The 27,369-nt window shown below is 58.5% G+C and overlaps 3 protein-coding genes and 1 long non-coding RNA gene across 5 annotated transcripts; 3 read left to right on the forward strand and 1 right to left on the reverse strand.

Moving 5' to 3' along the window:
- Nucleotides 1–129: 129 nt before the first annotated feature.
- Nucleotides 130–3,630, forward strand: CCM2L (CCM2 like scaffold protein). Its single transcript, XM_034066978.1, has 10 exons — nt 130–210; nt 432–599; nt 761–844; nt 957–1,140; nt 1,768–2,165; nt 2,251–2,386; nt 2,493–2,556; nt 2,711–2,858; nt 2,993–3,131; nt 3,299–3,630. Exons 1-10 carry the CDS (start codon nt 181–183, stop codon nt 3,577–3,579), a joined length of 1,632 nt encoding a protein of 543 aa, XP_033922869.1. The 5' UTR covers nt 130–180; the 3' UTR covers nt 3,580–3,630.
- Nucleotides 3,631–5,108: 1,478 nt separating this feature from the next.
- On the forward strand, nt 5,109–11,597 carry HCK (HCK proto-oncogene, Src family tyrosine kinase). Its single transcript, XM_034067148.1, has 13 exons — nt 5,109–5,142; nt 6,100–6,221; nt 6,343–6,385; nt 6,619–6,718; nt 6,832–6,930; nt 7,052–7,155; nt 7,250–7,387; nt 7,770–7,922; nt 8,149–8,331; nt 8,595–8,671; nt 10,193–10,346; nt 10,591–10,722; nt 11,123–11,597. Exons 2-13 carry the CDS (start codon nt 6,108–6,110, stop codon nt 11,323–11,325), a joined length of 1,500 nt encoding a protein of 499 aa, XP_033923039.1. The 5' UTR covers nt 5,109–5,142; nt 6,100–6,107; the 3' UTR covers nt 11,326–11,597.
- On the reverse strand, nt 10,860–12,282 carry LOC117436766 (uncharacterized). 2 transcript variants are annotated; one of them, XR_004550098.1, is made up of 2 exons: nt 12,251–12,282; nt 10,860–11,652 (listed from the first exon to the last, which is right to left on the reverse strand). It is a non-coding gene; the product is annotated as an uncharacterized lncRNA (long non-coding RNA). The 2 variants fall into 2 exon arrangements; XR_004550097.1 differs by lacking the exon at nt 12,251–12,282 and adding an exon at nt 12,067–12,165.
- Nucleotides 12,283–12,586: 304 nt separating this feature from the next.
- TM9SF4 (transmembrane 9 superfamily member 4) lies at nt 12,587–27,099 on the forward strand. The gene is made up of 18 exons (XM_034067071.1): nt 12,587–12,631; nt 16,868–16,978; nt 18,481–18,580; nt 18,950–19,118; nt 19,197–19,326; nt 19,790–19,913; nt 20,443–20,561; nt 20,672–20,783; nt 21,259–21,329; nt 21,758–21,890; nt 22,341–22,422; nt 22,511–22,586; nt 22,689–22,772; nt 22,957–23,132; nt 23,423–23,486; nt 24,041–24,160; nt 24,766–24,855; nt 25,131–27,099. Exons 1-18 carry the CDS (start codon nt 12,611–12,613, stop codon nt 25,278–25,280), a joined length of 1,932 nt encoding a protein of 643 aa, XP_033922962.1. The 5' UTR covers nt 12,587–12,610; the 3' UTR covers nt 25,281–27,099.
- The last annotated feature ends 270 nt before the right edge of the window (nt 27,100–27,369 follow it).

Here is a 27,369-nt window from a genome sequence, read left to right on the forward strand (position 1 = left end):
ATCCCAAATGCAGCCACAGTTCCAGTCCTATTCCCGCTCCTAATCCCAGTCCAGTCCCAGCCCAGCCCAGCCCAGTCCCAGCACCCCCCAGGAGGGGCAGGAACTCACATCCCGGCCATCCTGGTGGAGTTTCCGACACAGGAAAGCGCAGCGGCGCCGAGAGGCAGCTCCGCGGCCGCCATGGACTGCGAGGCCAAGAAGGGGAAGAAGGTGCTGGGGCCGGGGGCGGTGTCCGGGGGGGCTGCGGGAGGGTGGGAGCAGGTGAGATGCATGGGACAAAAGGGTCTTGCAGCCCTTCCTATAGGGTGGTGGGGAGAGGTGGGGTCTGCACTTGCTGCTTCCCACCCACCCAAAGGGAGGTCAGAGGGGTGCCTGGGCACCCTGGGGTGCTGGGGTTGGGTGTTGATGTCCCTACACCCCTTCTCCTCCAGGGCTTCGTGTCACCCATCAAGCGGTTGGTGTTCCCCAAGGCAGCCCGGAGGCACACGCTCCGCAGCAGCGTCTACCGGCGGCCGCTGCACTCGGTGCCCCTCTACCCCCCCGACTACCTGATCGACCCCCAGATCCTGCTGCACGACTACGTGGAGAAGGAGGTGAAGGTAAAGGGGTGCGGGGGTCCCCAGCGATGCCCGAGTCCACACCAGGACCACAGGAGGGTGCTGGTCCCCTTCCTGCCCAGACAAACACTCTGGTAAGGGGATGGTGGGATGGGACCCCCCTTGCAGGGGACCCCCAAGCTGCCCTGGGGTTTGTGCCCCAGTTTTTAGGGCACCTGACGTGGGTGACAGCCTCCCTGAACCCCTCCAGCCGGGATGAGGTGCTGCAGCTGCTGGACACAGCCAGGGTAAGAGGGGTCCCACTGGTCTGCCCAGAAGGTGGGTGCCGGGTGCCCCATGCCACAGGGTGCCCCATGCCACAGGGTGCCCCATGCCCATGGCACACACTCTGCCCCGCAGCAGCTGAAGGAGCTGCCACTGCAGACAACGCCGGAGCAGGACAGCATCCTCAGCCTCTCTGCCCGCTGCCTCCTGCTCACATGGCGTGACAATGAGGAGCTGATCCTGCGCATCCCCACACATGAGATCGCTGCCGCATCCTACCTGCGGGATGATGCTCTGCACCTCTTCATCCTCAAAACCGGTATGGGCATCGGGCCAGAGCCACCGGTGTGGCACAGCTGGCCCCAAGTACCGGGTGTGCCCAGGGCTTGAGGGGCTGGAGCATTAGGGGTGATGGGAAGGTGCTGGGTCTGCTTGGGACATAAAAGCCCCACTTTGCCCCCCTGAGTCTGTGGGGACTGAGCTCCAGCCTGCAGGTAGAGCAGTCCCCTCATCTTTGTCCCTAATCCTCCAATCCACTGGGGCTCCCCCATCCCCATTCCATCACACCTGTCCAAGGGGAAATGGCTTTAACCTGAAAAAGGGTTAGATTTAGGTTAGATCTAAGGCAGAAGCTGTTCCCTGTGAGGGTGCTGAGGCGCTGGCACAGGGTGCCCAGAGAAGCTGTGGCTGCCCCATCCCTGGCAGTGCTCAAGGCCAGGTTGGACACAGGGGCTTGGAGCAGCTGCTCCAGTGGAAGGGGTCCCTGCCAGTGGCAGGGGTTGGAGCTGGAGGAGCTTTAAGGTCCCTTCCAACCCAAACCAGGCTGGGGTTCTGTGACCCCCCTGCATTGCCCCTGCCTGGGGCAGCCGGGGCAGGGTCCGGGCTCAGGGCAGGGTCCAGGCAGCGCAGCCCCCCCCTCACCCCCGTTCTCCCCCCTCTGCCCCAGGCCTGGGCGTGGACCCGGTTCCTGCCGGTGCTCACCCCGAGGCCGCCCCCCCCGTGTTCCCGCAGTCGTTCCCCGGGGAGCGGCGGGGGGGGGGCGGCTCGTGGCCGGGGCCGCCGCGGATGGGGGGGCCGGTGGAGCGGCGGCACACCATCTGCAGCCTGGACTGGAGGGCGGCACGGACCGGACCCGACGGCCGCCGGGGGGGCAGCCTCGAGCGGCGGCAGCGGCCGTCGGGCAGCTGGGAGCGGCCGAGAGCCCGGCCCGCAGGCGGCAGCTGGGAACGGGGAGCCGGCTTCGGCAGCTGGGAGAGGAGGCACACGGGCAGCAACCCCCTGGAGCCGCAGGAGCCCTGCCCCGACGCCTACTGCAACCTCATCATCCTCGCCGTGCCCAGCAGGGTGAGCGGCACCGGCACCCACGGCACACGGGCACCCAACGGCACCCAATGGCACCCAATGGCACTCCCTGTCCCTCCCACTGCAGGATGCTGCCGAGGAGTCCTGTGCGCTCATCTGCCAGGTCTTCCAGATCATCTATGGGGACCAGAGCATCGAGTGCGTGGATCGTGCCGGGTACCACTACACCTCCACCCCAACACGGCCCTGGCTCTCCAGCCGCAGTGAGTGCTGGAGGGCAGGCATGGGGACACCAAGCAGGTGGCATGGGGCTGTGTGCAGGGACAGAGGCTTGGCCCCACTCTGAGACCCTCATTTCTCCCTCCCCAGGTGAGAGCTGCCGCACAGACGGGACGTACGCCTACGATGCTGACTTCAGCTGCTGCAGCTCCTTGTGAGTCTGATTGCCCTGGGGTGCCCCTGCCCCAGTGGGTGCCCTGCACTGGGCTGGGTGCCTGCAGAGATGCCCCTATGGGTGCTGTGCAGTGAGATGGGGTCAGGCAGGCAGAGGAGGGTGCCAGGACCCACTGACCCCCATCCTCCCACAGCAACAGCTCCCATGAGACATTCGAGGCATATTACAGCGGAGCCTCCTCACCCTCCTTCCACCGGTCCCACCACAGCCTGGCCACTGCCTGCAGCGGCAGCGACCAGAGCGGCGCGGGGCTGGAGCAGCTGCAGGACTACATGGTGACGGTGAGGGGACAGGGACGGGAGAAGGGCCCTGCTCAGTGCCAACAGCACTGAGCCCTGTGCCCAGCAGCCAACAGGGAGCAGGGCCTCTGTGCTGCTGGTGCCCTCAACCCTGAGCTGTCCCCGTGTCTCTGCAGCTGCGCAACAAGCTGTCACCTCAGGAGATCCAGCAGTTCGCCCTCCTGCTGCGGGAATACCGGCTGGGAACCCCGGTGCAGGAATACTGCACCGAGCTCCTGCGCCTCTATGGGGACCGCAGGAAGTTCCTCCTCCTAGGTGAGTGTCTGGGCTCCGGGTATCAGTGTGTTGTCCTGGGGAGGGGGTGCTCTGGGGTGTTGGGATGGGATGGGATGGGATGAGCCAGCAGTGGGGATGGTTGGCATCGCACCCCAGCGCTGCCCACCCAGGCAGGGCTCCTCCAGCACTCATGGTGCCCATGGCAGGAATGAGACCCTTCATCCCCGACCAAGACATCGGGTACTTCGAGACGTTCCTGGAGAGCATTGGCATCCGGGAGGGAGGGATCCTCACCGACAGCTTCGGCCGCATCAAGCGCAGCATGAGCAACACTTCAGCCTCAGCCGTGCGCAGCTATGACAGCTGGTCCCTGCGCTCCGAGGCCGAGTCCTTCAACCGCATGATCACAGACATCACCCACGACATCGAGGCGCTGGCGCGGGATGAGGAGGAGGAGGAGGAGGAGGAAGAGGACAACTACCTGTGAGCGGTGCCCTCCCTGCTGCCAAGGTGGTGCTGCAGCCCCAAGGTGCCCAGCTCTGCCCCAGTGCCTGACAGACATCGTCCCCCTCTTTGTCACTGTGGGATGGGACAGGGGATCTGCTGATGGCATCGCAGGTACCCCATGGTGGTGGGGAGCCCTCAGCCAGCAGCACCATGTGCTGTAATCACTGCGGGTTGGAATTAAATGCCAGAGCTGGGAGTGGAGCAGGTTCTTCCCTGGGGAAAGGACATGCCAGGGAACATGGGATGCTATGGCTGAGGTGAGCGGGGCCGGGGCTGCTGCAGCCCTGCCAGGCACCGTGTGATGGTTGGGGCATGCCACTCACCCCAGTGCTGCATGCAGGCTGCTCACAGGGTCGGGGCAACCCAAGGGGGCAGCGAGAGTGGGATGGGATGGGACTGGGGCTGCTGCCTGGGCAGGGGCTGCTGGGGGTGCCCCGTGCTGAGGGCCGGGCTGGGGCACACCGAGATGGGCCATGCCGTGGGCAGCCGATCCCCGGTCCCCAGACTGACGTCCCCACAACCCCGCCCGGCTGCGGCCCAGGGTGTTCTGTGAGAGGAAGTCCCTGCCCCGGGCCCGGCTTCCTGCAGCGCGGCCGCGGATGTCCCGGGGCCGGTGTCCCCGTTGGAGCCGGGGCCGCACGTCGGGGTTACCGGCAGCAGCTTCTTCTTTCTCTCTGAGTGTTTCCATATGCAAACCCTGTGCAGAAGGGGCCGCGGCTGCTTCCGCTGATGCTGCAGAGCCAGGGCACGGCCTGGGTCCGGCTGCCCCTGCCCACCCCATGGTGGCTGTCACCGCGGGGCCCTTTGCTGCTGCTGTCCTGGTCCCAGGTTCAGGGGTGCTCTGGCTGAACCAGAGCAAAGGCTGCAGAGGTGACCTGGGGTGATTCTGGGGTGGGAACATGAGGGCCAGGAGAGCAGGAGCCCCGTGGCCTGCACCCCACTGTGCCCTGCACCCCACTGTGCCCTGCACCCCATCACCGGACAGTGCTTGGGGGTCTCCTCTTTCCTCTGCAGGGATGGAGAACTAGGCTCGCCCCACACCAGCCTGGGCTCACCCCACGATCCATGCTGCCAGCCAGGGACCACTCTGTGGTGTGGGACCCCAAATCCTCCCGAACCCCTTGGGGCAGCAGGGCTGTGGGGGGCGAGCAGGGCTCTGGCACCCATCGGGAGGATGGGATGGGATGGGATGGGAAGTCCCTGCGGGCATCACGGGTGCCCTCAAAAGCCTTCGGTCCGTGGGAGTCCCGCTTGGAGCGGGAGGTCCTGTTCTGTATGCAACGGGATCCCGGCTCCAATCCCGGGTTGGAACCTGGGGTTGGGACACGCGGTGTCAGCCGCGCCCCCCCCGTCGGGCAGCACCGGCGGGACAGGGGCGGGGCCTTACCGGGAGAGGCGTGGCTTCACCGGGCGGGTGTGCATTTACCGGGGAGGGGCGGGGGGGGCGCAGCCGGACAGAGCCGAGCGGAGCGGAGCGGGGGCAGCAGCAGCCGAGACGGAGACGGAGACCGGGACCGGGAAGTGCCCCGGGACGGCAGCGCAGGTGAGAGCGGAGCCGAACGCGGGGCTCCGGGAGGGGCGGGAGGAGCCCCGGTTCCGAGCAGCCCCGGTTCAGGGCAGCTCCGGTGCCGAGCAGCCCCGGTGGGTCCGTCCCTGCCCCGCTCGGTGCGGCAGCCCCTGTGTGCCCGAGGGGAGGCGGTGGCAGCGGTCCCGGCGTGTCCCGGTGCAGTCCCGTGGTGTGGTCCCTGCCGGTGTCCTTGCAGGGGCCGCCGGGGACCCCCAGAGCTGTTGGTGCTCTGCAGGGCTGAATGCGGCCCTGCCACGGGCAGCGGGGCTGGGTCAGGCTCTGGCACACTGGGGAGGACAAGGAGTGACTGTTGGGTGGTTGGGAGGCGACAACGACGCCCCTTGAGAGCCGAGCGGTGCTGAGCCCATTGCGGGTCTTGCTCAGCCCAGAGCTTCCTCCTTCACTGCCCTCTGGGCACCTTCTCCTTTCCCTGCTCCGAGGTCTCCCCTGGACAAGGGAAGAGCCTTTGTGGGGTTCCCCCCACTCGCTGCTCTCTGCAGCTGTTTCCCCATGGGTGTTTCTTGGGCAGCTGCAGGATGCTGAGCACTTGTGGGGCTGGTGCTGGGTGCAGAGCTCTGAGCTGTGGGGGAGCCCCACTGTGATGGGGGTCCTGCTCTCAGAGCACACCAAGCAGCTCTCGGCACCCATGGTGCTCTGTGCCTGCATCCCTGGCTGGGAAAAGCCTTCTTTGGGGAAGGGCTGTGAAGCTGCCCCATGGCAGCTGCTGACACCTGCCCTAAACTTGCCTCCTGTGGCTGCTCCTTCCTCTGCACCGGGAGATTCCTCTTCCCCTCCACATGCTGAGCACCCTGGTGGGAGCAGAGCCCTCCCTGCCCATGGCAATGCAGCATCAGCCCCGTGCCATGCACCCCATAGCTGGGGCTGGAGTGGGGCTTTTACCTCTGTCGCAACAGCCTCACTTCCCCTCCCCAGGCTCCAGGATGGGTTGCGTGAAGTCAAAGGAAGCTGATGTCCAAGGCAAGACAAAAACTGACCCCAGCCCCAGCCTCCAGCAGGGCCACTACGTGAGGGACCCCACGGCCACCAACAGGAGGGTGAGTGGGAGCCGCTGGGTGAGCTGGGGGCACAGGGCTGAGCCATGTGGGGCTGAGACCCCCCCGGGTACCAACTTCTGCCCCCCACAAGGTCACTCTCTGCTTTATTCCCACTTCCCAGAGCAATAACATCCCCAGCGTGGCTGTGTCCCCACCCGAGGCTGGTAGGTCCGGGGGGGTGAAAGTGGGTGCGAGGGGTGGGAGCGTTGGGTCCCCTCCAACCTGTGTCCAGCACTGCTGGGCCAGGCAGGATGGGAGCTCTGGGCTTCCCTGAAGGCCACACGTGCCTGTGGCACAGTGAAGCTGGAGGCACTGGGTGCTGTGGGGGTCCTGGGTGTCCATGGCAGGGATGGGTCACCCATCCCATCCCAGTGCCCAGGGAGCTCCCTCGCTGCAGGCTCAGGGGATGCTGTGGTGCTGGCGCTCTATGGCTATGAGGCAATGCACACGGGGGACCTGAGCTTCCAGAAGGGGGAGAGGATGAAGGTGCTGGAGGAGTGAGTGCTGCCGGGGATCCGGAGGGCTCGAGGCCCTGCTGGGGTCTCCCTATGGAACCTGCTCTGGAGCTGCCAGCAGTGCCATGGGTGAGCCAGGACTGTTCCTGCCGCAGGTCAGGGGAGTGGTGGCGAGCGCGGTCACTGCTGACGGGACACGAAGGCTTCATCCCCAGTAACTATGTTGCCCGAGTGGACTCGCTGGAGACAGAGGAGTGAGTCCGGCTCTCGGTGGCACATCCTGGTGCTGTGGTCCCACATTGTGGCTGTTCCCGTCCCTGCCCCCCACCAGCCTCAGCTCCCCAGCCCCATCCCCTGGTTCGCTCCTTCCTGCAGGTGGTTCTTCAAGGGCATCAGCAGGAAGGATGCTGAGAGGCAGCTCCTTGGTCCTGGGAACGTGACCGGATCCTTCATGATACGGGACAGTGAGACAAGCAAAGGTCTGGAGGTGCCCACGGCAGGGGCTCTGCTGGGGGATGGCACCGTGTGGGGTGGATGGCACAGGGATGTGATGGGTTCACCCTCTCTGGACAGGCTGCTACTCACTGTCAGTGCGGGATGGGGACGGTGCAGTGAAGCATTACAAGATCTGGACACTGGAGAGCGGCGGTTTCTACGTCTCCGCACGCAGCAGCTTTGAGACCCTGCAGGAGCTGGTCCAGCACTACAAGGGTGAGCCCTGGGGCACCTGGATCCTGCATCCCAGATGGGGCTGTGCCCCTGGGGCAGCTGTGGGCATGCAGAGGCCATGGGGCTCCTGCTGTGGTTCCATCTGGGATGTGCAGCAAGCACTGGTGTATGGGCTGGCTTTTGCTGGCTGTCACATCTGGGGGTGTTGGTGTCCCCGAGTGCCCACAGTGCCCAGGACCCCCTGCCCCCCAGCACAGGGCAGAGCGGTGCTGCCGGGGCCGGGCTGCAGTGACTGGTGCCCATTGAGTCCTCAGGGCTTGCAGTGGGTGTGCGGTGCCAGGACGTGCCCTGTGCCCATGGAGGCTGCACTGGGCTCCAAGCACCCTGTGAGAGGCACCAGCTGATGGCTCCACTGCTCCCGCAGGGCAGAGCGATGGGCTGTGCCAGAGGCTCACCTACCCCTGCTGTGTGCCCAGGCCCCAGAGACCCTGGGAGAAGGATGCTTGGGAGATCCCTCGGGAATCACTGAGGCTGGAGAGGAAACTGGGAGCTGGACAGTTCGGAGAAGTGTGGATGGGTGAGAGGGGGGAGCAGGGAGGAAGGGGAGGGTGGGGGGGGGGGGATGAAGGGTGAGGGATGGAGAGGAGGTGGTGGGGGGGGGAGGCAGGGAGGGAAGGACACAGGGAAGAGGAGGTGGCCCTAGCATTAATGCAGGGGCTACTTGGGGCTGGGACCACGGGGACAGCCCTGGCTCCAGAATCCAATGTCTGGGCACTGGGAATGGTCTGTTGTGCATCTCCCAGCTACCTACAACCAGCACACCAAGGTGGCAGTGAAGACGATGAAGCCGGGCAGCATGTCTGTGGATGCCTTCCTGGAGGAGGCCAACCTGATGAAGATGCTGCAGCACGACAAGCTGGTGAGGCTGCATGCGGTGGTGACCAGGGAGGAGCCCATCTACATCATCACCGAGTTCATGGAGAAAGGTGATGCCCACATCACTGGTGGTACCCAGGGATGGCGCAGCAGGAACCAGCCCCTCCTGCAGCCCTGGGGTCAGCCATGGGCTCTGGGCTGGCTCCTGGGACACTGGGAGTGGGTCCAGCTCCTGCCCTGGCACATCTGGGGGTGCTGGATGGGGGGATGCAGGGACAGCCCTGGGAGATGGAGGGATGGGGATGGGACAGACAAGGAGGGTACCTGCAGCAGTACCTCCCGGGCCCTGAGCTGCTCCCTCCCCACTCCATAGGGAGCCTCCTGGAGTTCCTCAAGAGCAGCGAGGGGCACAAGCAGCCGCTCCCGAAGCTCATCGACTTCTCTGCACAGGTGAAGAAGGCTCAGACCTGGGACCGGTGGGAGAGGAGCCGGAGCTCTCAGCTGGGATCGGGCAGGGCCTGCCTGGACCAGGCAGCCCCGGGGCAGTGGGTGCAGGGGGGGAGCCGCTGCCTGCTCAGCACCCCCCTGCTGCGATGGGTGCCGGCAGCAGAGCCCCCCAGTGTGCAGCAGAGCCCCCAGTGCCACCCTCACCGTGCCCCGGGCAGGACCCGGCTGCAGCAGGGTTAAGCTCTGTGCTGTAGCAGGAAACCTCCAGCATGGGGCTGTTGTGTTCTCAGTGTCTGGGCATGGGTTCTAGAAGGAACGTGTTGTGTTATCCCACAGGAATGCCTGCGGGAGGGCTGGGGTTCGTTACCATCAGCTCCCTGCCAAAGGGCTCTCAGGGGCTGCAGGAGGCAGGAGGGCTCCAGGGGAATCCCAAACAGGGATGTTCTCAGGAGCAGGTTTGAGTGCTGCCCATCCAGCTCCATGTGCACAACCCCTGTCCTGGCCCTGCCGCTTCTGCAGCATCCCCTGTGCCAGCCGAGTCCAGGGACCCTTTGAGCTGAGCTTGGTGCTGTGTGAGAGAATTCACGGAGGGTCCTGAGCAGCACAGGAGCTGAGACCCTGGGGGCTTAACCCAGGTCCCTGCCTGTGAGGAGGCTGCACTGAGCCCTGCACTCCTGCCCCATCTGCTCCCCTGAAGCTGGCTCTGCAGACAGCCCATCCCTGCTCCAGGAACTGCTTCCAGGCTGAGCTGCCATGTGCAGGCAGCAGGGCTGGCACCCAGGCTTGTGCTGGGGCTGAGTCACTGCGAGCACAGCAGTGTCTGTGCTCATGGAAACAATCCTGCTCCTGCAGCACCTGCTTCCTGCTGTGCTTTGTGTGGGGAGCTTGGAGCTGCTGCACCTTCCCCTGGCCTGGCTGGGCAGGAGGGATGGGGATGGGGGGGGTGTTCCCTCCGGCTGCTCCAGCCCCTTTCCCTCATGGATGCTGGTAGCATCCAAGTATGGGACAATGTGACACAAATGGGGTCACCTCTGCATGGATCAGGGCTCCCCACCCTCCTTGAGAGAACCAGCATCGTGCTCTCCTGCCCTCACCCTGGAGGCTCTGCACTGCTCCTGATCCAGGTCCATTTGCTGCTCCCTTGCCCCCCTCAAGTTTACATGTTTAGAGGCTGGTCTCACACTGCCTCTGAGCAGAGGATGATTTACCCCTCATCTGCATAGCCAGGGATGAAGCAGATGCACCTTGTCCTGCAGCATCCACAGACGTGCTCGTGAGCACAGCAGCCCATTGGTGTCACTTCTTGCTGCTCTTCTGCCGCAGGATGGTGCTGGGCCGGTCACCCAGAGCCTGCCTGACCCCTTCCCTGCACAGAGAGCAGGGGCAGCCCCTGCTGCCTCTCTTTGACCCCTCCACCAGTGCTGCCCACAGGCAGCCGAACTCCTTCCCTTCCCGGTACCACCCATGGAGGGGGTTGTGTCAGTTCTAAGGCCTCTTTGCATGCTGTGTTCCCCCTTTGTGCAGATTGCAGAAGGGATGGCTTACATTGAGAACAGGAACTACATCCACCGTGACCTGAGGGCTGCCAACGTCCTGGTGTCAGCAGAGCTGCTCTGCAAGATCGCAGACTTCGGGCTGGCCAGAGTCATTGAAGATGATGAATACACAGCCAGGGAAGGTGCTGGGGTCCTGGCCATGCTCTGGGTGCTGAAGGGTTGTGGGATTCACACTCCCCAAGGTGTCACCTCGGTGCGAGGCCCCTTGGGGACGTGCTGTGTAACTGGGCAAGAAGAGGGAAGCTCCTTATTTGCATCACTCCACATCTTCCTCTTCTGTCTGTTTGGTTCTTGTTCCCCATATTTCCCCACCAGTTTCCCCTCATTTGGTTACAGCTCACGTTTCCCGTGGGATCTCTTTGTCAGGTGCCAAGTTTCCCATCAAATGGACTGCACCAGAAGCCATCAACTACGGCTCTTTCACTATCAAATCAGATGTTTGGTCCTTTGGCATCCTCCTGACCGAGATCATCACCTATGGGCGCATGCCCTACCCAGGTACCTTCCTCCAGGGGGAAAGGGTTCTGTGCAAGGCAAGTAAATGCTGCCACAAACAGACTGTGATGGCTCTGGGGTGGCAGGAAGGGCTGTGTGGGACATTGTTGGAAGGAATGGCTCACTTAAGGCTCAGCAGATGGAGAAGCATAGCCTTTATTTGCTACATTTATACATAACATTATAATTGCCACCTGGTTTGCTCAAGTGGGTACAAACCTGCATGCCACAGCTCACTCAGCACCTCGGTTGTCTGTGCATTTCCCTGACCAGGAGTTGCAATTCCCCCTTCCCAACCCTTCTAATCCCTTTTTCTTCCTGGTGCCATTGCCCAAAGGGTGCTTTGGGGGTTTCATTGCCTTTTAAAGCAATCATGCCCCATTCACCAACCCTGTTCCCCCAGGGATGACGAACGTGGAGGTGATCAGGGCGCTGGAGCGTGGGTACCGGATGCCCCGCACCGAGCACTGCCCCGAGGAGCTCTATGAGGTTATGATGCGGTGCTGGAGGAGCAGACCTGAGGACCGGCCCACCTTTGAGTACGTGCAGAGCATCCTGGAGGACTTCTTCACTGCCACAGAGAGCCAGTATCAGCAGCAGCCGTAGCACAGGGAGCCTGGGGAGGCAGGGGATACCCGGCACTATGCACACTGTGCTGGTGGCAGTGAACACAGGCTCCCTGCTCTTCCCATCCCACCTGTGACCTGCCTGCTCCCACCTTCCTCTGCCTGCTGGGACCAGGAGCTGGAGCCTTCCTGCTGAGGCTGGGCTGGGAGCAGGGCAGGAGGAAGCCGCATGAAGGGAGATGTGACCCAGGCATGCACCTTGTGCCTTCCACACGTGCCTGAGTGGCCTCAGTGCTGCTGCTCCAGGAAGCATGGGCTGGATGGTGCCTGCACCAGTGGCATCACAGGAGGAGGGCCAAGACTGGGCCTGTTCCAGTAGCAAAGAGACAAACACAGGTTGTTGTTAACATTAGCAGGCTGTTTGCAGAAGCAGGTGCTTCAGCCTCACTGGCTCTGTGCCTTGCTGCTATGCTCCAGGTGAGCAGCTCAGCACCCATGTCCCTGTGTGTCAGGGATGCTCCCATGGGATGTGTTGCAGTGAACCCCTCAGCTCCTCCTCACCCATGTGTTTGAGGGTCAGTGCTGCAGAGCCCCAGCTCCACCATGGTGCCTGCTGTGCCCAGGCTGCAGGAGGGAGGCTGTGCTGGTGCAGATGAACCCAGACCGAGCTTTGCTCCGCTCCCAGCTCTAACATCGGCCTGGGCCTCGCAGGCTCAGCACCGGGCCGGGCACCCCTGCATTTGGTGTCTGTTGGTGCTTCCAGTACTTGATAACGGGTTACCTGGGGAAAGGGAAGAAGCAGCACGTGGGTTTCTATGGCATTGCCCTGTGCGCCTTCCAGCAGGGCTGTTCCTGCCGTTACGTTCTGCTACGGGGAGGCAAAGTCCTCAGTGCTCCTGAGCTTCAGTGCCCACTTGGGAGCTGCTCTCTGTAACCAATAAAGCAGTGATCAATAACGCCCTCACCTCGTGTCCTAGCCCGGGGCTGGGCTGGGAGCAGGGCAGCGCTGGGAGCAGGGCAGCGGGGCCGGTGTCTCCCTCACCCCGCAGCCGCTGTGCCCGCACCGGACATGGCGCCCGCAGCGTCGCGGCCGCTGTGCTCGCGAAGGCCGCTGCCCTCAGCAAAGATGGTGGCGCTGCCCCGGCCGGCCCCTGTCCCCATGGTTCGGTCCCGATGGGCACCGCGGCCCCGCTCGGCGGCAGCGCCGGTTCCGGTTCCGGTCCCGGAGCTCCGGTGCTGGGCCCGGCGCGGCCGCCGTCGCCATGGCGATGAGCCCCGTGCTGACTTCCGCTGACGTCACGTGCGTCCCGACACGTGGATCCAAGATGGCGGCGTCGGCGGCGATGGTGAGAGCGGCGGCAGCGGCGGCCGGGCCGGGCCGTGCTCCCCGGGGCTCCGGTGCTCTGGGGCTCCGGTCCGGGATGGCCCCGCCCGGGGGGGCGGACGGAAGCGGCTCCAGCCCCGCAGCCTGTCCCGGGGGTTCCTGCGGCCCGGGGAGGGCAGCGGCGGAGCGGGGCCCGCGGCGGCGGAACCGGCTCCGTGTGCTCCGGGCAGGAGGCCCCGGGGCACGGCCGCGGTGGGAGCGGGGGCTGCGGGCGCTGGTGGCTGCCCCGAGCACCGGGGAGCACCGGGAGCACCGGGGAGCACCGGGGAGCACCGGCCGTGCTCTGCTCCCGTGCGGTCTCTGCCAGGGGAGCGTTGGGTCGCACCGGGTGCCGGTGCCGGGCAGAGCGCTGCTGTGTTCTGTGCGGGTTTAACCAGCGTCCGGCAGTGACAGCGGCTGCTTCTCCTCCCCACGGCTCAGTTACTATGACTGGGTTATTGTGAGGCCTTGGTGAGCTGCAGATGTTCCCCATGGGGGTTTGCTGAGGTAGGAGGGCATCGGTGCCACCTCACGGAGGAGAAACGAGCTCTGAGGTGGTAATTCTCTGCCTGAAGTCTCGTAGACAAATGGATTTCGCTCCTTGCTTTCCCAGAAGGATGTTTCCTTGGTGTCGTGTTGCAGGAATAGCCGCATCAGTAAAGGATGTGTGCTGATACAAGGGTTGCTGCTGGCTGGGGTAGGTGATGTGAGGGAGCATAAAGATTGGCAGAAACTGGAAGGGAGGTTGGAGAGTGGAGGTTTTCATTTGTTCTGCTTCAAGCACCTTCAGACTCCAGTGGCTTTCACCCAGGCAGGGAGGAGGGAGAGCCTGGGAGGGCTGGGATGCTCCTGCTGGGATTTCCCTATGGCCTTCTGTGTTGTGGCAGCAGAGGAGGCTGCTGCCAGCTCCAGGCGTCAAAGGAGCTCTCTGAAATCAGTGTGAATGCAGCACTTGTCTCCTTTCAGAGCTTGCAGGGACTCCTCTGGGTGCAGGGGTGAGCAGGGAGAGGCACCAGAAAGATGAGTTTGTTCAAGCAGTTGTTGAGAGCATCCGAGGAGGCAGCGCTGGGGAAAGGGGGTGAGCACCAGGCTGGTCCTCAGGGGGTGCAGAGCAGGTGCCATTAGTGCTGTGTGTGTCCTCTTGGTGTGCCTGAGGGTAGAATGGATGGTACATGGGGGAAGAGAGCTTCTGTTTGCTCTGTTACCTGTGGGTCCTTTGTTGCCCAGTTGTGGGTTGTGTCTTTTCTCCCTTTCTGTCACCACAGGAAAAGCCCCCGGTAAGTGCCGAGAGAAGCTGTGGCTGCCCCATCCCTGGCAGTGTTCAGGGCTAGTGGAAGGTATCCCTGCCCATAGAATGGCTGCAGGGAAGGGTTCAGTTAACTTATTCTCAGAGCCAAAGGTAATCACAGAAATAGATTTCAAAGTCCCCCCTGAGAGACCCCACAAACCCCAGGGTGGTTGCTGCTGCCCTCGGAGGCTGTATGTGCCAAGGGGGAGAGCAGCTGATGCAGGAGAGGTTGATCCTGCTTCTGTGGTTGCTGCTCTCATTCAGCTCCTTTCCTCCTAAGGAAGGGTCTCTTGCAAGCTTGTGTCTGCATTTGCTCATCTGGTAAATTCATCAGGCTTAGTCAGTCCCTGTTTTGTCCCCGTGCAGTGGGGTTTGTCTGGCTCTAGAGTTGTGCACGTTTATTGTGTTACCCGTTGCTCACTGTCTGGTTTCCTGGCCCCTCAGATGCACAGCTCTGAGCTGTGAGCCTCCTGGGTGTGTGCTCAGGTAGAAGTACTTGGTGAAGGCCACAAAGGTGCTGAGGTCGGAGCCTCACCAGGGCCCTGCCCTGTGAGTTGTGACCTTGCAGGGGAGGTAACTTGGCCTGCAGCATCTCCCAGCTGAGCTGATGGCCTGGCCAGGCCTGGGAGCTGGGTGAGTGTTTTGGCATTGGGCTGTGTTGTCCTTGTTGAGCTCCTGCCTTCATCTGGAGAAGATGAAATGTGTTGGTGGGTATGAAAGCAAAGAGCCTGATAAGAGGGGACCCTGGCTTCACCTTGGGCTGTGAGCTGTGTTTTAGGAACCTGCACTGGGCATTTCCTTCAGATCCCACTTCCCAAGCTCCCCACCTGTTGCACAGCAGCAGCATTCCCGTCTCTTGCTCCCGAATGTGTTTTCCTGGCAAGGCTTTCCATGGTTCCCCTCGTGGCTCTTCTGTTGCCGGGTGCTGCCTGAGTCATCGTCATCTGCATGTGAGGAGCCTCATTTCTGCCAGAGCTCATCAGAGATCTCATCTTCCCCATGCTTGCAGGTCTCCTGAGCACCTCCCCAGTTCTGGTCTGCTCTTGTCACCGCAGGCTCTTAGGGCAGGGGTGGCACTGGTGTGGTTTGGGGCTTACTGGGTGCTGTGCTGGATGCCTGGCATTTGAGTGACAAAGGGAGCTGCAGGTCAGTGGTTGCTCTGGAGCGTGATGTAGGGCATGAGCGTGGTGTCCTTCCTGTGCTGCACCTGTCCTGGGACCTTGTCCTGCTTGGTCAGAGTGTCACAGAGTCCCCTTTTACCGGATGGGAGAAGGCAAAGTGTAGTGGAGCATGGAAAACAGCTCCACAGTGTTCCGAGGCAGAGCGGGACTAAAGTCCAAGCAATTTGAAAGGCTGCTGCCCACTTGCTTTTGGATGAAGCTTTTCTTTGGTTCTGATTCCATTAAGAGGTGCTTAGAATACATCTGAAAACCTCCCTGGTCAGAAAAAAGGTAGATCTGATCATTTAGTCCTAAACTATTTCTGGAGGTTCCTCGTGTTTCATCTTGGATCTGTTTTACATTTTAACCCCCTGATATTCATGACTTTTCCTTTCATCCTGCTCCATTGCAGTAATTCTGGATACTCTGCTGACCCTCGCTGGTGTCTGGGCCAATTGGACCTTACCAGCCTCAGAATAAGGCAGAGGGAATGTGATGAAGAGGAAGGGGCTGTGGGGCAATAAACACAGGTGATCCATTTGGGACAGGCTCTGCAGGTGGCTGCTGGGATCCTGGAGCTCCGTGTGCTTTCCTCTCTGCTCCCTGTGGTATCCAGCTTGCATCCATGAGCCAGCCTCGGGTTTAATGCCCTCCCAGCCTGCCCAGACAGTGTCAGTTGGTGGGAGGCTGGAGCTGAAGCCTGGGCCCTGCTGAGCCAGAGCAGGCACCAGGCTGGTGGAGGTGGCTCGTTCCGGTTCCAGCCTCGCTTGGTCAGGCTGATTCCTCTCCCTTTCCTGTCTGTATTTGTCTTCCCACCCTGATTGCCCAGCTCCTGCTTGTTGATGGGAGGGCAATGGGTCATGGAGCTGCTGGGGAAGGGAAGGCAGCAGCTGGGTTCACTGTGGCTGCAGCATGAGCTCAGGAGTCATCCCAAACCAGACTCCGGATTTCTGTGGTTGTCCAGTGGTGCCATACACACAGGGGGGTCAAGAGGCTGGGCTGGAGCCTGTAATACACTGAGATTACACCAGAGCTGATGCTCAAACCCGGCCAGGATGCTGCTGTCTGATACTCTAAAGCTTGATTTTCATCTCACAGCTTTGCTGCTGTGCTGGAGGGGCTGTCACCTCTGGTGACAGGGGTGACCGAGGAAGCAGCAGAGTCTGGTACTGGGTTTGCTGCTGCTGGTGTATGGGGCCTGGTTTGTGTTGGAGCCCCCATGGAACTGAACCTTCCAGCCTGACCCTGCTCCCTGACAAAGGGGTGGAAGCTGGTTTTGCCAGGTTACTGAGCTGTGCTCTAGCCTGGATGAGAGAGGGAGGAAGAGGAGAGCAGTGATGGGACACCCTGTGGCTGCAGTGAGTGGTGATCTCGGTGTCAGAGCTTACCCTGCATTAACTCCTGAGTGCAGAGCTGACAGAAATCCAGCCCCAGGGCTGTGCTCCCCTTCTCTGGCAATCCCTGGAGTTTCTGATGCAGGGATGTTGGCTGGGGGGAGTGGAACACTCAGCTCACATCCCGTTGGATGGAGCGTGGTACAGAGAAGTGGCTGAGCAAAGCCAGTGTTTTCCTCTTCCAGGTGAAGAGGTAAAGTGGAAAAGGACTCGATGAGAGTCACAAAACAAGTCAAGAATAGCATCCTGCATTCAGTTTGTGTTTGATCACCTGAGTGCAGCCTTCCCAGCCCTGGGATGAATGCATTCAGTGCCGTTGCCCATCTCTCATGTTCTTCCATGTTTCTGTTGTGCTGATGTTTGTTCTCCTCTCGCAGGAAAGGCTGAGGTACACACTGCTCCTGCTGTTGCTGCACAGTACAGACTCCTTCTATGTACCTGGGGTGGCTCCTATCAACTTCCACCGCAATGACCCTGTAGAAATTAAGGTAGGATGAACTGAGCTGGAACTGTTAGTCTGCCTCTTTTGGGCTTTCATGTGTTTTCTTCTGTATATCATAGCAGATAAGTGGGACTAGGAAGTCAAACTTGGGGATCCTGGTTCTAAACTGGGGGCACGTACTTTCTCTTTTTCACAGTAAGCAGTGCTCAGTGGTCGCTGTCATCATATTACCCTGCAGTGTCCAACATGATTCTCTTCCTTGCTTCTGAAATCTACCCAATTCCTTCAGCTGCTGCACCAGAGTCCTGGAGATGTGGCTCTGTTTGGGAGCTCTCTTCCTCACCATAGCTGTGAAGTGAATTTATCAGAGGCTTTTCTCTAGCATTGTACTGCCTCTCAGTGCTTTTAGAGGGTGGACCTTCAGGTGAATGATAAAGAAGTGGTTTGAATCAGACCTTTTCAGTTCTCACTTCTGCCTGCTCCTCTGCTTGGCTCATGTTGTGTCTTCGAGTCCAGTGAAGTCCATGATAAGCCCTTTCCAAGTGCAGGTGTTTGTCCTTGAGCAGGTCTTGCTGGCCTGGCTGGCTGCAGAGCTGTGTCTGTGCAGTGCTGCTGGGAGGGGATGATGGAGCAGGAGGAGGCCAAGCTTCTTTTCCTCACATCAGCAACTTGTAGCCCATTTCATTTATTCCTCTGAAGCTGTGGCCTCGCCTCAGCAGAATCCAGCCCCTGTGGGGATGCTGAGGCTCCCACAGGAAGCACAGCTCAGTTTTCTCTTTGGCCACAGGCTGCCAGATGTAGGCTATTTTTAAGCAAATGAGACTTGCCTGTGGCTACAGGGAGCTTCCCAGCAGAGGGGGCATTGGAATGGCTGTTCTCGAAGGGATTTCAGGTGCCAAATGCTGCCTCAAGTGATAAGGCAAGTCAGGGACTGCCAATGCTCTTCCAATAAGTGAGTTTGGCAGCAGTACAGACACTGCTGTTCTTCAGGGCTGCCATGGCCTTGGCTATCGTGGTGGTCTCTGCACTTCCCTTGTGGCTTGTGGTTGGTGGGAGCCCTCCAGAAATGCCTGGGGTTTGTCACCATCCGTTGTCTTCCTGATCTGATGGCTCTGCAGATAAAACCTGCCAAAGTCTTCATACTGCAGGAGGCCCGAGCCCTGCAGCCAGTGTGACCTGGTTGGTTTCTTAGGACCTCACTGCACTCGTGTGAAATGTGACTCTTGAGTCTCTTTTGAGGCTTTTGTTGTTTCTTGGGACTCCACTGAGTCATAAATTTGTGCTTCATAAATTCCCAGTGCTTCTGCCTTCAAGTGTTCCTTTGTGAATGAATTGCTACTAAACCGTAGCGTAGAGAATGTGCAACCAGGAACTGTGCAGGGGAGAGGCACTTGGAGCTCTCCCAGGAACATCTGTCTCCTTTTCCATTATTCAACAGCTTCCAAAGTGAGCTTATGGGAGGTTTCTTGTATCAGCTGTTGGCTGGTGCTGAGAGGGGGCAGAGAACTCGGTCCTTTCATGGGGATAATCCTTCTGTTCCTCCTGCAGGCTGTGAAGCTCACCAGCTCCCGAACCCAGCTCCCGTATGAGTACTACTCCCTGCCCTTCTGCCAGCCCACCAAGATAACATACAAGGCTGAGAACCTGGGTATGTATCTGTTGAACAGCATGTTGCCAGCAGTCAGTGGGCTGCCGTTCATGAGCTGTGTGAGGGTGTTTACAGGAGTAAAAGCAATTGCAAATGTCATCTCTAATGCACTGTTTGTGGGGAGCCTGTTTCCTCTAGTCTGTGATGTGCTGGCTGCTTGCAAACTGGGATTTCGCTGTATTGGGAAGGGGAAATGCCTTTCCTCATGGAGGGCTTGTAACCTGCTGCTTCCAACACAACAGCTGAGCTGTCCTTCAGTTCATCCTTGCATCAGTGCTAACAGAGTGGCTGTCCTGCCATCATTCCTGCTTACACTGCTCACCCAGGGCAGGATCCGTGCTGAGAAGCCCTTGTTTTCCTGTTTTCCAGGTGAGGTTCTTCGGGGGGACCGAATTGTAAATACCCCTTTCCAGGTCTCCATGAACGTGGAGAAGAAATGTGAAGTTCTGTGCAACTTCCCCAACAAACCAGTCACTCTGACAGTGGAGCAGAGCAAGCTGATGGCCGAGCGGATCAGGGAGGATTACTATGTCCATCTGTGAGTCACCTCAGGTGTGGGTCTGTGTCTGTGGGGACTCGGTGCTGTGGTCAAGTCTCATCTGGAATCTGTTTTCAGCATCGCTGATAACCTCCCTGTGGCAACGCGGCTGGAGTTCTATTCCAATCGTGAGGAAGAGGAGAAGAAGAAGGAGAAGGATGTGCAGTTTGAGCATGGATACAGGCTTGGCTTCATGGATGGTAACAAGGTAGAGAATCCAGATGCTGTCTGAGGGATGCCTGGAGGGGATTGGGGTGTCTCTCAGGGGGTGTTAGAAGTCTGCCAGGGAGTATCAGAGTTGGGAATGCAAGCAGAAGCTCTTACAAAGAGTGGAAAGATGAGAGAGAGGTCTCACTGGAAGAAGGGGGTGGCTGCCATGTGGTTGGGATATGAGATACAGACATGTTTTTCAGGCCAGAAGCAGACCAAAGCATTGTCCCTGATGCTTGGGGTGGCTGGGATGTTACCTTTTCAACATCTCTGTTCACTCCTCTTGTTCCTTTAGCCTCGAAAAGCATTAGCCTGATGTTGCTCTGTAGCACAATGTGTCTGGGAACAGTTGGAGTCTTTAGCTTCCTTCACTGAAGCTGTTTTCTGAACTCGTTCCTTCTAAACCTCTCCCATTCCTCTCTTGGAGTGCTAACCCTTTATTTAATGTTGATCTGTTTCAGTTCTACCTGCACAACCACCTCTCCTTCATCCTTTACTACCACAGAGAGGATGTGGAAGAGAACCAGGAGCACACCTACAGGGTTGTGCGCTTTGAAGTCATTCCCCAAAGTATTAAACTAGAAGGTAAGAGGTTCTTCAGGAAGGGCACAAGGGAGAGAAGTCTCTTGTAGGGCCAAGAGCTGAATGCCACTGATGTGTCAGAGGCCCAGAAGTGAGAGAGTCCAAATTACAGGATAAATAAAGCCCTTTGTTATTAAGGAAATACCAACAATGAGAGAGATTCTTGAAACGGAATCCATGGAAAATTGAACTTAAAAGTAAAGACTGGGAGGAAAACAGTCCTATGTGAGTGAGCTCAATGGGAAACGTGTGTTGAAGGGAAGTTGCTCATAGCGTGTGGCATCCCTCTGGCAGCAGCAGGCTCTGCTGAACATGTCTTGTTTCCCAGCATATCACATGGAATAGGGGATTTGTTCCCTGTCTAGATCTTGGTTTCTGAGCCTCTAACTTCGGTTAAGGGCAGTTTTCCCCCTATTTGGAGCAATTAAGGAGCACCTTATGGGTGCCTGGGATGAGGATGAGCCAGGCAGGAGGTGGTCCGGAGGGATGGGCTGACCTCTGGATCTCCGGTGTGTCGTGTTTTCCCTTACAGACCTGAAGGCTGATGAGAAGAGTATGTGCACCCTGCCTGAAGCTACCGGCTCTGCCCCTCAGGAAATAGATCCCTCTAAGGAGAACCAGCTGCTCTTCACCTACTCTGTCCACTGGGAGGTGAGGAACAGAAGCTGGCTGGCAGCTTGTCCCCTGCTCCGTGTGTCTGTCTGAGGTGTGGTGGGAGACACTGGGAATGTGCTGGTGTGAGAAGGACTTTGCTGTTTCAGGAAAGTGACATCAAATGGGCTTCCCGTTGGGACACATACCTGACCATGAGTGACGTGCAGATCCACTGGTTTTCCATCATTAACTCCGTTGTGGTCGTCTTCTTCCTTTCAGGTGAGTGAGGATGGGAGAGGGTGAAGCCTTTGCCGTTAGTGTGCAGGGAGCCTCCTGGAAGCCTCAGCTGCAGGTGCCTCGAGGGGATGTGGCCGTGTCTGAACCTGCTCAGAAGGGGCAGGAAACAACCATCAGCACATGAAACCTGTTCAGGCAGCACCCCTGGGGGCAGACAGTGGTACCCACTTCTGCTCTATGAGCAGGGCAGTTGAAGGAGTAGAGTGTGGTTAATGCCCATCTTGCATGTCCATATTTAAGGAGAAAAAAGCCCAGAGTGCCCCATTCCTGCTGGAATACCAACCCCTGCTCCCTGGGCTTGGTTTCTGTCTCTGAAAGCTGGGGAGATGGGTGATGACTCAAGGGCTCCTGTCCTAACCAGAGCTGTGTGTTGGTGGGCACTGTGTAGCTGCACATCATGAGAGCAGCACAGCCATGCAGGAGCCTCTGAGCCAACCTCACTTTGGGCTTGTTTCAGGTATCCTCAGCATGATCATCATCCGCACGCTCCGGAAGGACATTGCCAACTACAACAAGGAAGATGACATTGTAAGTGTGTGTTCTGGGGACTGGGAGCAGAGAGGGAGGGAAGCATGGATGAGGAGGGATCTAGGATGAAGACTTGGATGTCTTGGCTCTTTCTTTGCCCTGTTTTGCTTCGAGCCCTGGAAACAGGAGGGACAGTTGTGTCATGTGTGGTCAGGACACCTCTGGCTGTCTGTGTACAACAGCAGTTCAGGTTCAGGTGTCATCAGACCTAAGCAATGACTGCAGACAGGTCCCTAAATGTGTGCCCTGGCACTGGCAGTTCTGGTCTTAACTCTTCTAAGCTCAAGAAGAAAGAAGTTTCTTAACCAGAGTGATGAAGTTCTGTAGAACCAGATACAGGGAAATAACCTCAGCCTGGCTGTGGCAGGACCTTAATTTCCACTGGAATATCACACCTGAATAACCTTCTTTTCCTGTGGTTGCTACAGGAAGATACGATGGAGGAATCTGGGTGGAAACTTGTCCATGGAGATGTCTTCAGGCCTCCGCAGTATCCTATGATCCTCAGCTCTCTCCTGGGCTCTGGAATTCAGCTCTTCTGTATGATCCTGATTGTCATCTGTAAGTGGCAGGAGCTGCATGGGGTGGCTGTAAGAAGGGGACAATGCCTGAGGGTGTGTGTAGCTCCCATTGATGCTCACCTGGGCTGGAGCAGGGGCTGTGCTCAGCATTCCTGAGTCTCTCAGTGGCATTTCCCAGCTAAGGCATCTTTTGTCTCCTGTTTCCTGTAATCAAGACACAAACCCTGGGTCACAGTGGGCTGAGACTCCTGCACATGTGCACTTTACCCCAGAGCTGCTTCTGCTCAGATCCCTGGGGAAACTGATGCTAAAGCCTCCCTGTGGCCGATGCTGGAGGCTGTGGATGTGCTGTGCTCTAAAGGCAATGAGTCCGTGCAGAAGGCAGGCTCCAGGCAGCTGTGGTCTGCCCTTGGGGATGCCCCTGTTCCCCAGGTGCTGGTGAGCACACAGTCATCAGAGCTGCTGTTCTCTGTCCTCTTTCCCTCTGCAGTTGTTGCTATGCTGGGGATGCTGTCGCCCTCCAGCCGGGGTGCGCTGATGACTACAGCCTGCTTCCTCTTCATGTTCATGGGGTAAGTGCTCCCACTGCTTCCCCCAGCAGTGCTGTCCTGCCTGCCCTTCTCCCCAGCAATGAACACTGATTGTCTTGTTTCTGTCCAGGGTTTTTGGAGGGTTCTTTGCTGGCCGCTTATACCGGACTCTGAAAGGACATCGATGGAAGAAGGGAGCTTTTTGTGTGAGTCTTGTGGTGCTCAGTGTGCCTTGTCCCAGCAATGGACCATTAAAGAGAAACACCTGATCCATCAGGGCTTTCTCTGACCCTGTGTTGCTCTTGCAGACAGCCACCCTGTATCCCGGCGTCGTCTTTGGGATCTGCTTCGTCCTGAACTGCTTCATCTGGGGGAAGCACTCCTCTGGAGCGGTGGGTACCTTCACCCTGGAGCCTGTGGGGTGGCTGGGCTGTCAGGGATCACCCGGTGTCACTGCATCTCCCCACATGCGGCCCCAGTGCAGCGGGTGCCCAGAGGGTTGGGCTGGCTGGGAACTTCAGTCTCAGGGCAGGCTGAGCTCTCAGCCTCACGTTGTGACTCTTGGTGTGGTTCCAGGTGCCTTTCCCGACCATGGTGGCCTTGCTCTGCATGTGGTTTGGCATCTCCTTGCCCTTGGTCTACCTGGGTTACTACTTTGGGTTTCGCAAGCAGCCCTATGACAACCCTGTGCGGACAAACCAGATTCCCAGGCAGATCCCGGAGCAGAGGTGGTACATGAATAAATTCGTGGGGTGAGTTCAGGCTCCTCCCCTCGCTCTCCTTGTGCTGCTGAATGTCGCCTTCTGCTGGTCTCTGGGCACAGCCAGATGGCAAACGGGTTTCCTTGAGCAACCAGAGCCGTGCCAGGCCTGGTGCTTGTGGCAGTGGTGTGTGCTCAGCGGTGGAGCAGCTGTGCCAGTTACTGTGTGAACCTCATTCTGGTGCCCTGGGGCTGTTGCTGGCAGGGCTCTGTGCAGTCACAGGGGACTTGTAATGGGTGCAGTTGGATTGTGCCACTCACATCTTCTCTCTTGCTCTGTAGGATTCTCATGGCTGGAATTCTGCCGTTTGGAGCAATGTTCATTGAGTTGTTCTTCATCTTCAGTGTAAGTGTTTAACCCTCTCTGCTCCTATTCGGGATCCATTTTGTGCCAAAGCTTTTGCAGGGAGGGGGTTTCCCCTGGAGCTGTCTGTGGTCCCTGCCTGGAACAAGGCAGCAGCAGGTTCCCCCCAGGCTGCTTCACAGGGAGCTGGGCTGTGGGTCTCTGGAGTGTTTCCTTGCTGGAGGCACCTGGAGGTGTCTCAGGACGCTCCTTGGTGCTGTGAAGGACAATGGTAGGGCTGAAAGTGCTGTAACGTTATGGCAGGGAGGGGTCCTGGTCTGGAGGCGTTCCCTGAGCTGTTTCCGATGCTGCTCTTTTATAGACAGGGAGGAATTTGCTGTTCCATTGCTGGGGGATGGAGGGAATGAACAATTTACCTCTGGGCTGTCTTTGGGCACCTTCCTGCAACCAGATTCCTCTGAACTAACATGAAATGCATTAAACCTGCAGCTCCATGAGGCCTTGTTTTGCCTTGGGTTAACTGCTAGAGTTGGTCTCGTGTTTGCTGCTTGATCTCAGTAGTGTGGAAACAAACCTGGGTTGTGTCTTTGTTCCAGGCAATCTGGGAGAACCAGTTCTATTACCTCTTCGGCTTTCTCTTCCTGGTGTTTATAATCCTGGTGGTATCGTGCTCCCAGATCAGCATTGTCATGGTGTACTTCCAGCTCTGTGCTGAGGTGAGAGCTCCGTGTTTGTAGGGTCAATTGCTCAGCCCATGTTAGTGCTGCTGCTCCATAGGAAGCCGGTGCAGCCCAGCCTCCCAAGTGGGGGTGTTGTTAACACCTCTGCACTTCAAGGAGAATTGAAGCTACCTGATACCTGCTAGGCTGGAAACTGGGGCTTCATCCCAGGAATTCTGCTGGGAGTGGGTGTTTTGAGCTGACATTTCTTCCCAAAGGAACTGTTTTATTCCATCCACATAGAAAATGAAACACATGGCCACAAGTGAGCAGTGTTCCTCAATAGCTGTCAGCTTCACTGCCAGCTTTTTGTCCTCTCTGTTTGGAAGCACTTCTGTGCCACAATAGTTCCCCAGCCCCAAACTGAGTTTCCTTTGAGTCATGGAGTCATAGCATGGTTTGGGTTGGGAGGGTTAAAGCTCCTCCAGCTCCAACCCCTGCCCCAGGCAGGGACACCTTGCACTGGAGCAGCTGCTCCAAGCCCCTGTGGCCAACCTGGCCTTGAAGGAAATGGGTGTTCTGCCTGCCCCAGGAAGGTCCTAGCTCCCTGGGGCAGTGGCACAGAGGCAGCCTGAGGGTAACGATGCTTTCTGCCCTGTCAGGATTACCGCTGGTGGTGGAGAACCTTCCTGGTGTCTGGAGGCTCTGCCTTCTACGTGCTCATCTATGCGGTCTTCTACTTTGTGAACAAGGTATTGTCCTTCCCATGTGTGAAAGTGCTGCTTTTCCGGAGGAGACTGTTGGATTTGGGAAAGGACAGAGGCCTTCCAGAGGGGGAGAGGGTTGTAGTGCCCAGGATCCCTGCCTGGGGGTGTTCCCAATCCCTGCCTTGAGGGAATCTCTTTTCAGTTCCCATCAAAGTGAAGGGATTCCTCCCGTTGTCCCCTTGCAGAGGGCACTGCCTGGTGTGGGGAGAGAACTCCTGTTACCTCTGCTTGATTTTGCCTCTTTCTCCCTCTTGTTTTAGCTGGATATTGTTGAGTTCATCCCCTCCCTACTATACTTTGGCTACACCGCCCTCATGGTCCTGTCCTTCTGGCTCCTCACCGGCACCATTGGCTTCTATGCAGCCTACATGTTTGTCCGGAAGATCTACGCCGCAGTGAAAATAGACTGAAGGTGCAGAGCCAGCAGGAAGCAGACACCTGAACGTGTGTCCTGGGAGCCAAGGGGACATCTTCTCCCAGCTCTTTTAAGGAAACAAAATCCCGTGGGAGAGTGACAAGAGAAATAAATAACTCCTCGTTTTTGGAATGTAACTTTGGCACAGTGTACATGGATTCTGGGCTACTTCTGGGGGGAAGAGGGGTCTGTAGATACCTTACATTTTAACTTTATTATCCTGTTCCGTATCTGAGGGAGTTTTTTAGCAGAGAAATATCCCTCTGTATAAGCAAACCCCTTTTTTGCTAATTCATCCTTTTTTTTTATGTTGATGACGAATGGATCTGGGACAGCAATGGAAACACTTGTGAAGCCGTTTTCTTCCAGCCCCATGGGTGCTCTAGGATTCAGGGAGACTCTTCAGACAAACACCAGACTGGCTTTCTTTCCTGCCTTTGTGTCTGCACAGAAGAGGGAGCTTGACTATGGCAAAACCCAAGGAGCCTGCGGGCTCCAGAGCTGGGCCTTTGGCTTGTTTACAATTCAGTGGAGGTGCCATTTGGAGCCTGGGAAGTGCAATTTCAGCCTGGGAGCACCTGGGAACTGCAGCCTTCAGCATCACTTTCCCCTCCCTCCAGCCTGGGCCGGCACAGGCCACTTCGGATGCTCCACTGCTGGGATTCCCCTCGCTCTGCGCCGCAGCCACTGCAGCAGGATGGAAGTGATGTGGTTGTGCTGGTGCTGGAGGCCAGGACTGGGAGGAAGCACGAGGTAACTACAAGGGTTTGTCCTGTCCATGGCTCTGCTCCGGGAGGTTTCCTTCCTGGGACCCCTGCAGAGCCTTGCAGAGCCACGGCTGTGCCGCTGCTGCCACATCAGTGCCAAGCAATGATGCAGTATTGGGCCTGAGGTGTGTGCAGGGACAGGGCCCCAGGAGCACTCCCATGGCCAGGGGTGGGCTGGCTCCCTGCCTGCCCTTGCTGCTCCCTCCCTCCTTAGATTCTCTACCTCCAGGGAACAGAAACGTGGGCTCCCCTCAGCTGTACTTTGTCCTCCACAAGCAGTGCAGGGCTCAGGATGGTCGGTGTGGGCTCTCCTGCAGCTCCTCTCTTCCCCTGGCTCCGTGCCTCAACTGTTCCATGGGAAGCTCTTTCTGAAAGAGGTGAAAGGTGGTTCCTGTTATTTTGGTCATGTAAATGCTCTTTACCTGTGAAAGGTCCCAGGTTACACCAAGGCTCCCTCCAGCCCCGAGCAGCCGGTTCACTCCGCGCTGCAGGGGAGGTGTAGTGACATCTATGAGCATCGTGCTCCTTGCTGTTGTGAGCAGCACGGTCTCCAACCAGCTGGGTGATACCCAACCAGAGCAGTCCTGAGCCCCCTGTTCCCAGCACTGATGTGCCCCAGTGAGGGCTCGGGGGCTTTTTGAACCCCAGTTGCCAGAAGGTTCCACCAGGTCCCCTCAGGGACCCGTTTCTCACTGCTGGGGAGCCAACTCCTTGGCACCGACCCCTCCAGCCCTTCCCTGATGGCTTCTTTGGCCTCCATCGTGCCAAAGGATGATCCACCAGGAAGCAAGGATGGGAAGAAGGAGCAGGGGATGCCTGAGCCAACTGTGCTGTGGAGTCTGTGTCGGTTCTGATTTGAGATCCCTCTATAGCTTTTGGTTGATTTTTCTTTCCCCCTCCTCTGCCCTGCCCCAGTGCAGGGGCTCTGCAAGCAGTGATTTCATTTCTCTCCCTTCCCCAAAGCCTTTTCTCTGTATTCTTTGTAATTTTTAATTAATGTATGTATTCTCTGTGTCCTATTGTAAATAAATCGGCCATTGTCCTGTTGTCCTGCTCTCTGCCTTCTCCTGAACCACCTCTGGGGATTGCCTGTTCATCAGCACCCGTGGGGTCTTTGACGTGTGGCTTCAGCAGCAGCAGAGCCTGCAATGAGCCTGGTTCTTTATTCCCTGGTAAACTTGGCTGAGCTTTAGGCCTCTCCTGGTGTGGCACATCCTGTGTGCTGCTGTGCACCTGGATCAGGCACTTGGATCTGTGTCTCGCTGGGCTGCTCTCATGGGCTGCCTGTGGGACTTCAGCAACTCATCCTGTGTGTGA

The sequence above is a fragment of the Melopsittacus undulatus genome, chromosome 10 (assembly GCF_012275295.1).
Source record: "Melopsittacus undulatus isolate bMelUnd1 chromosome 10, bMelUnd1.mat.Z, whole genome shotgun sequence".
Lineage (NCBI taxonomy): Eukaryota > Metazoa > Chordata > Aves > Psittaciformes > Psittaculidae > Melopsittacus > Melopsittacus undulatus.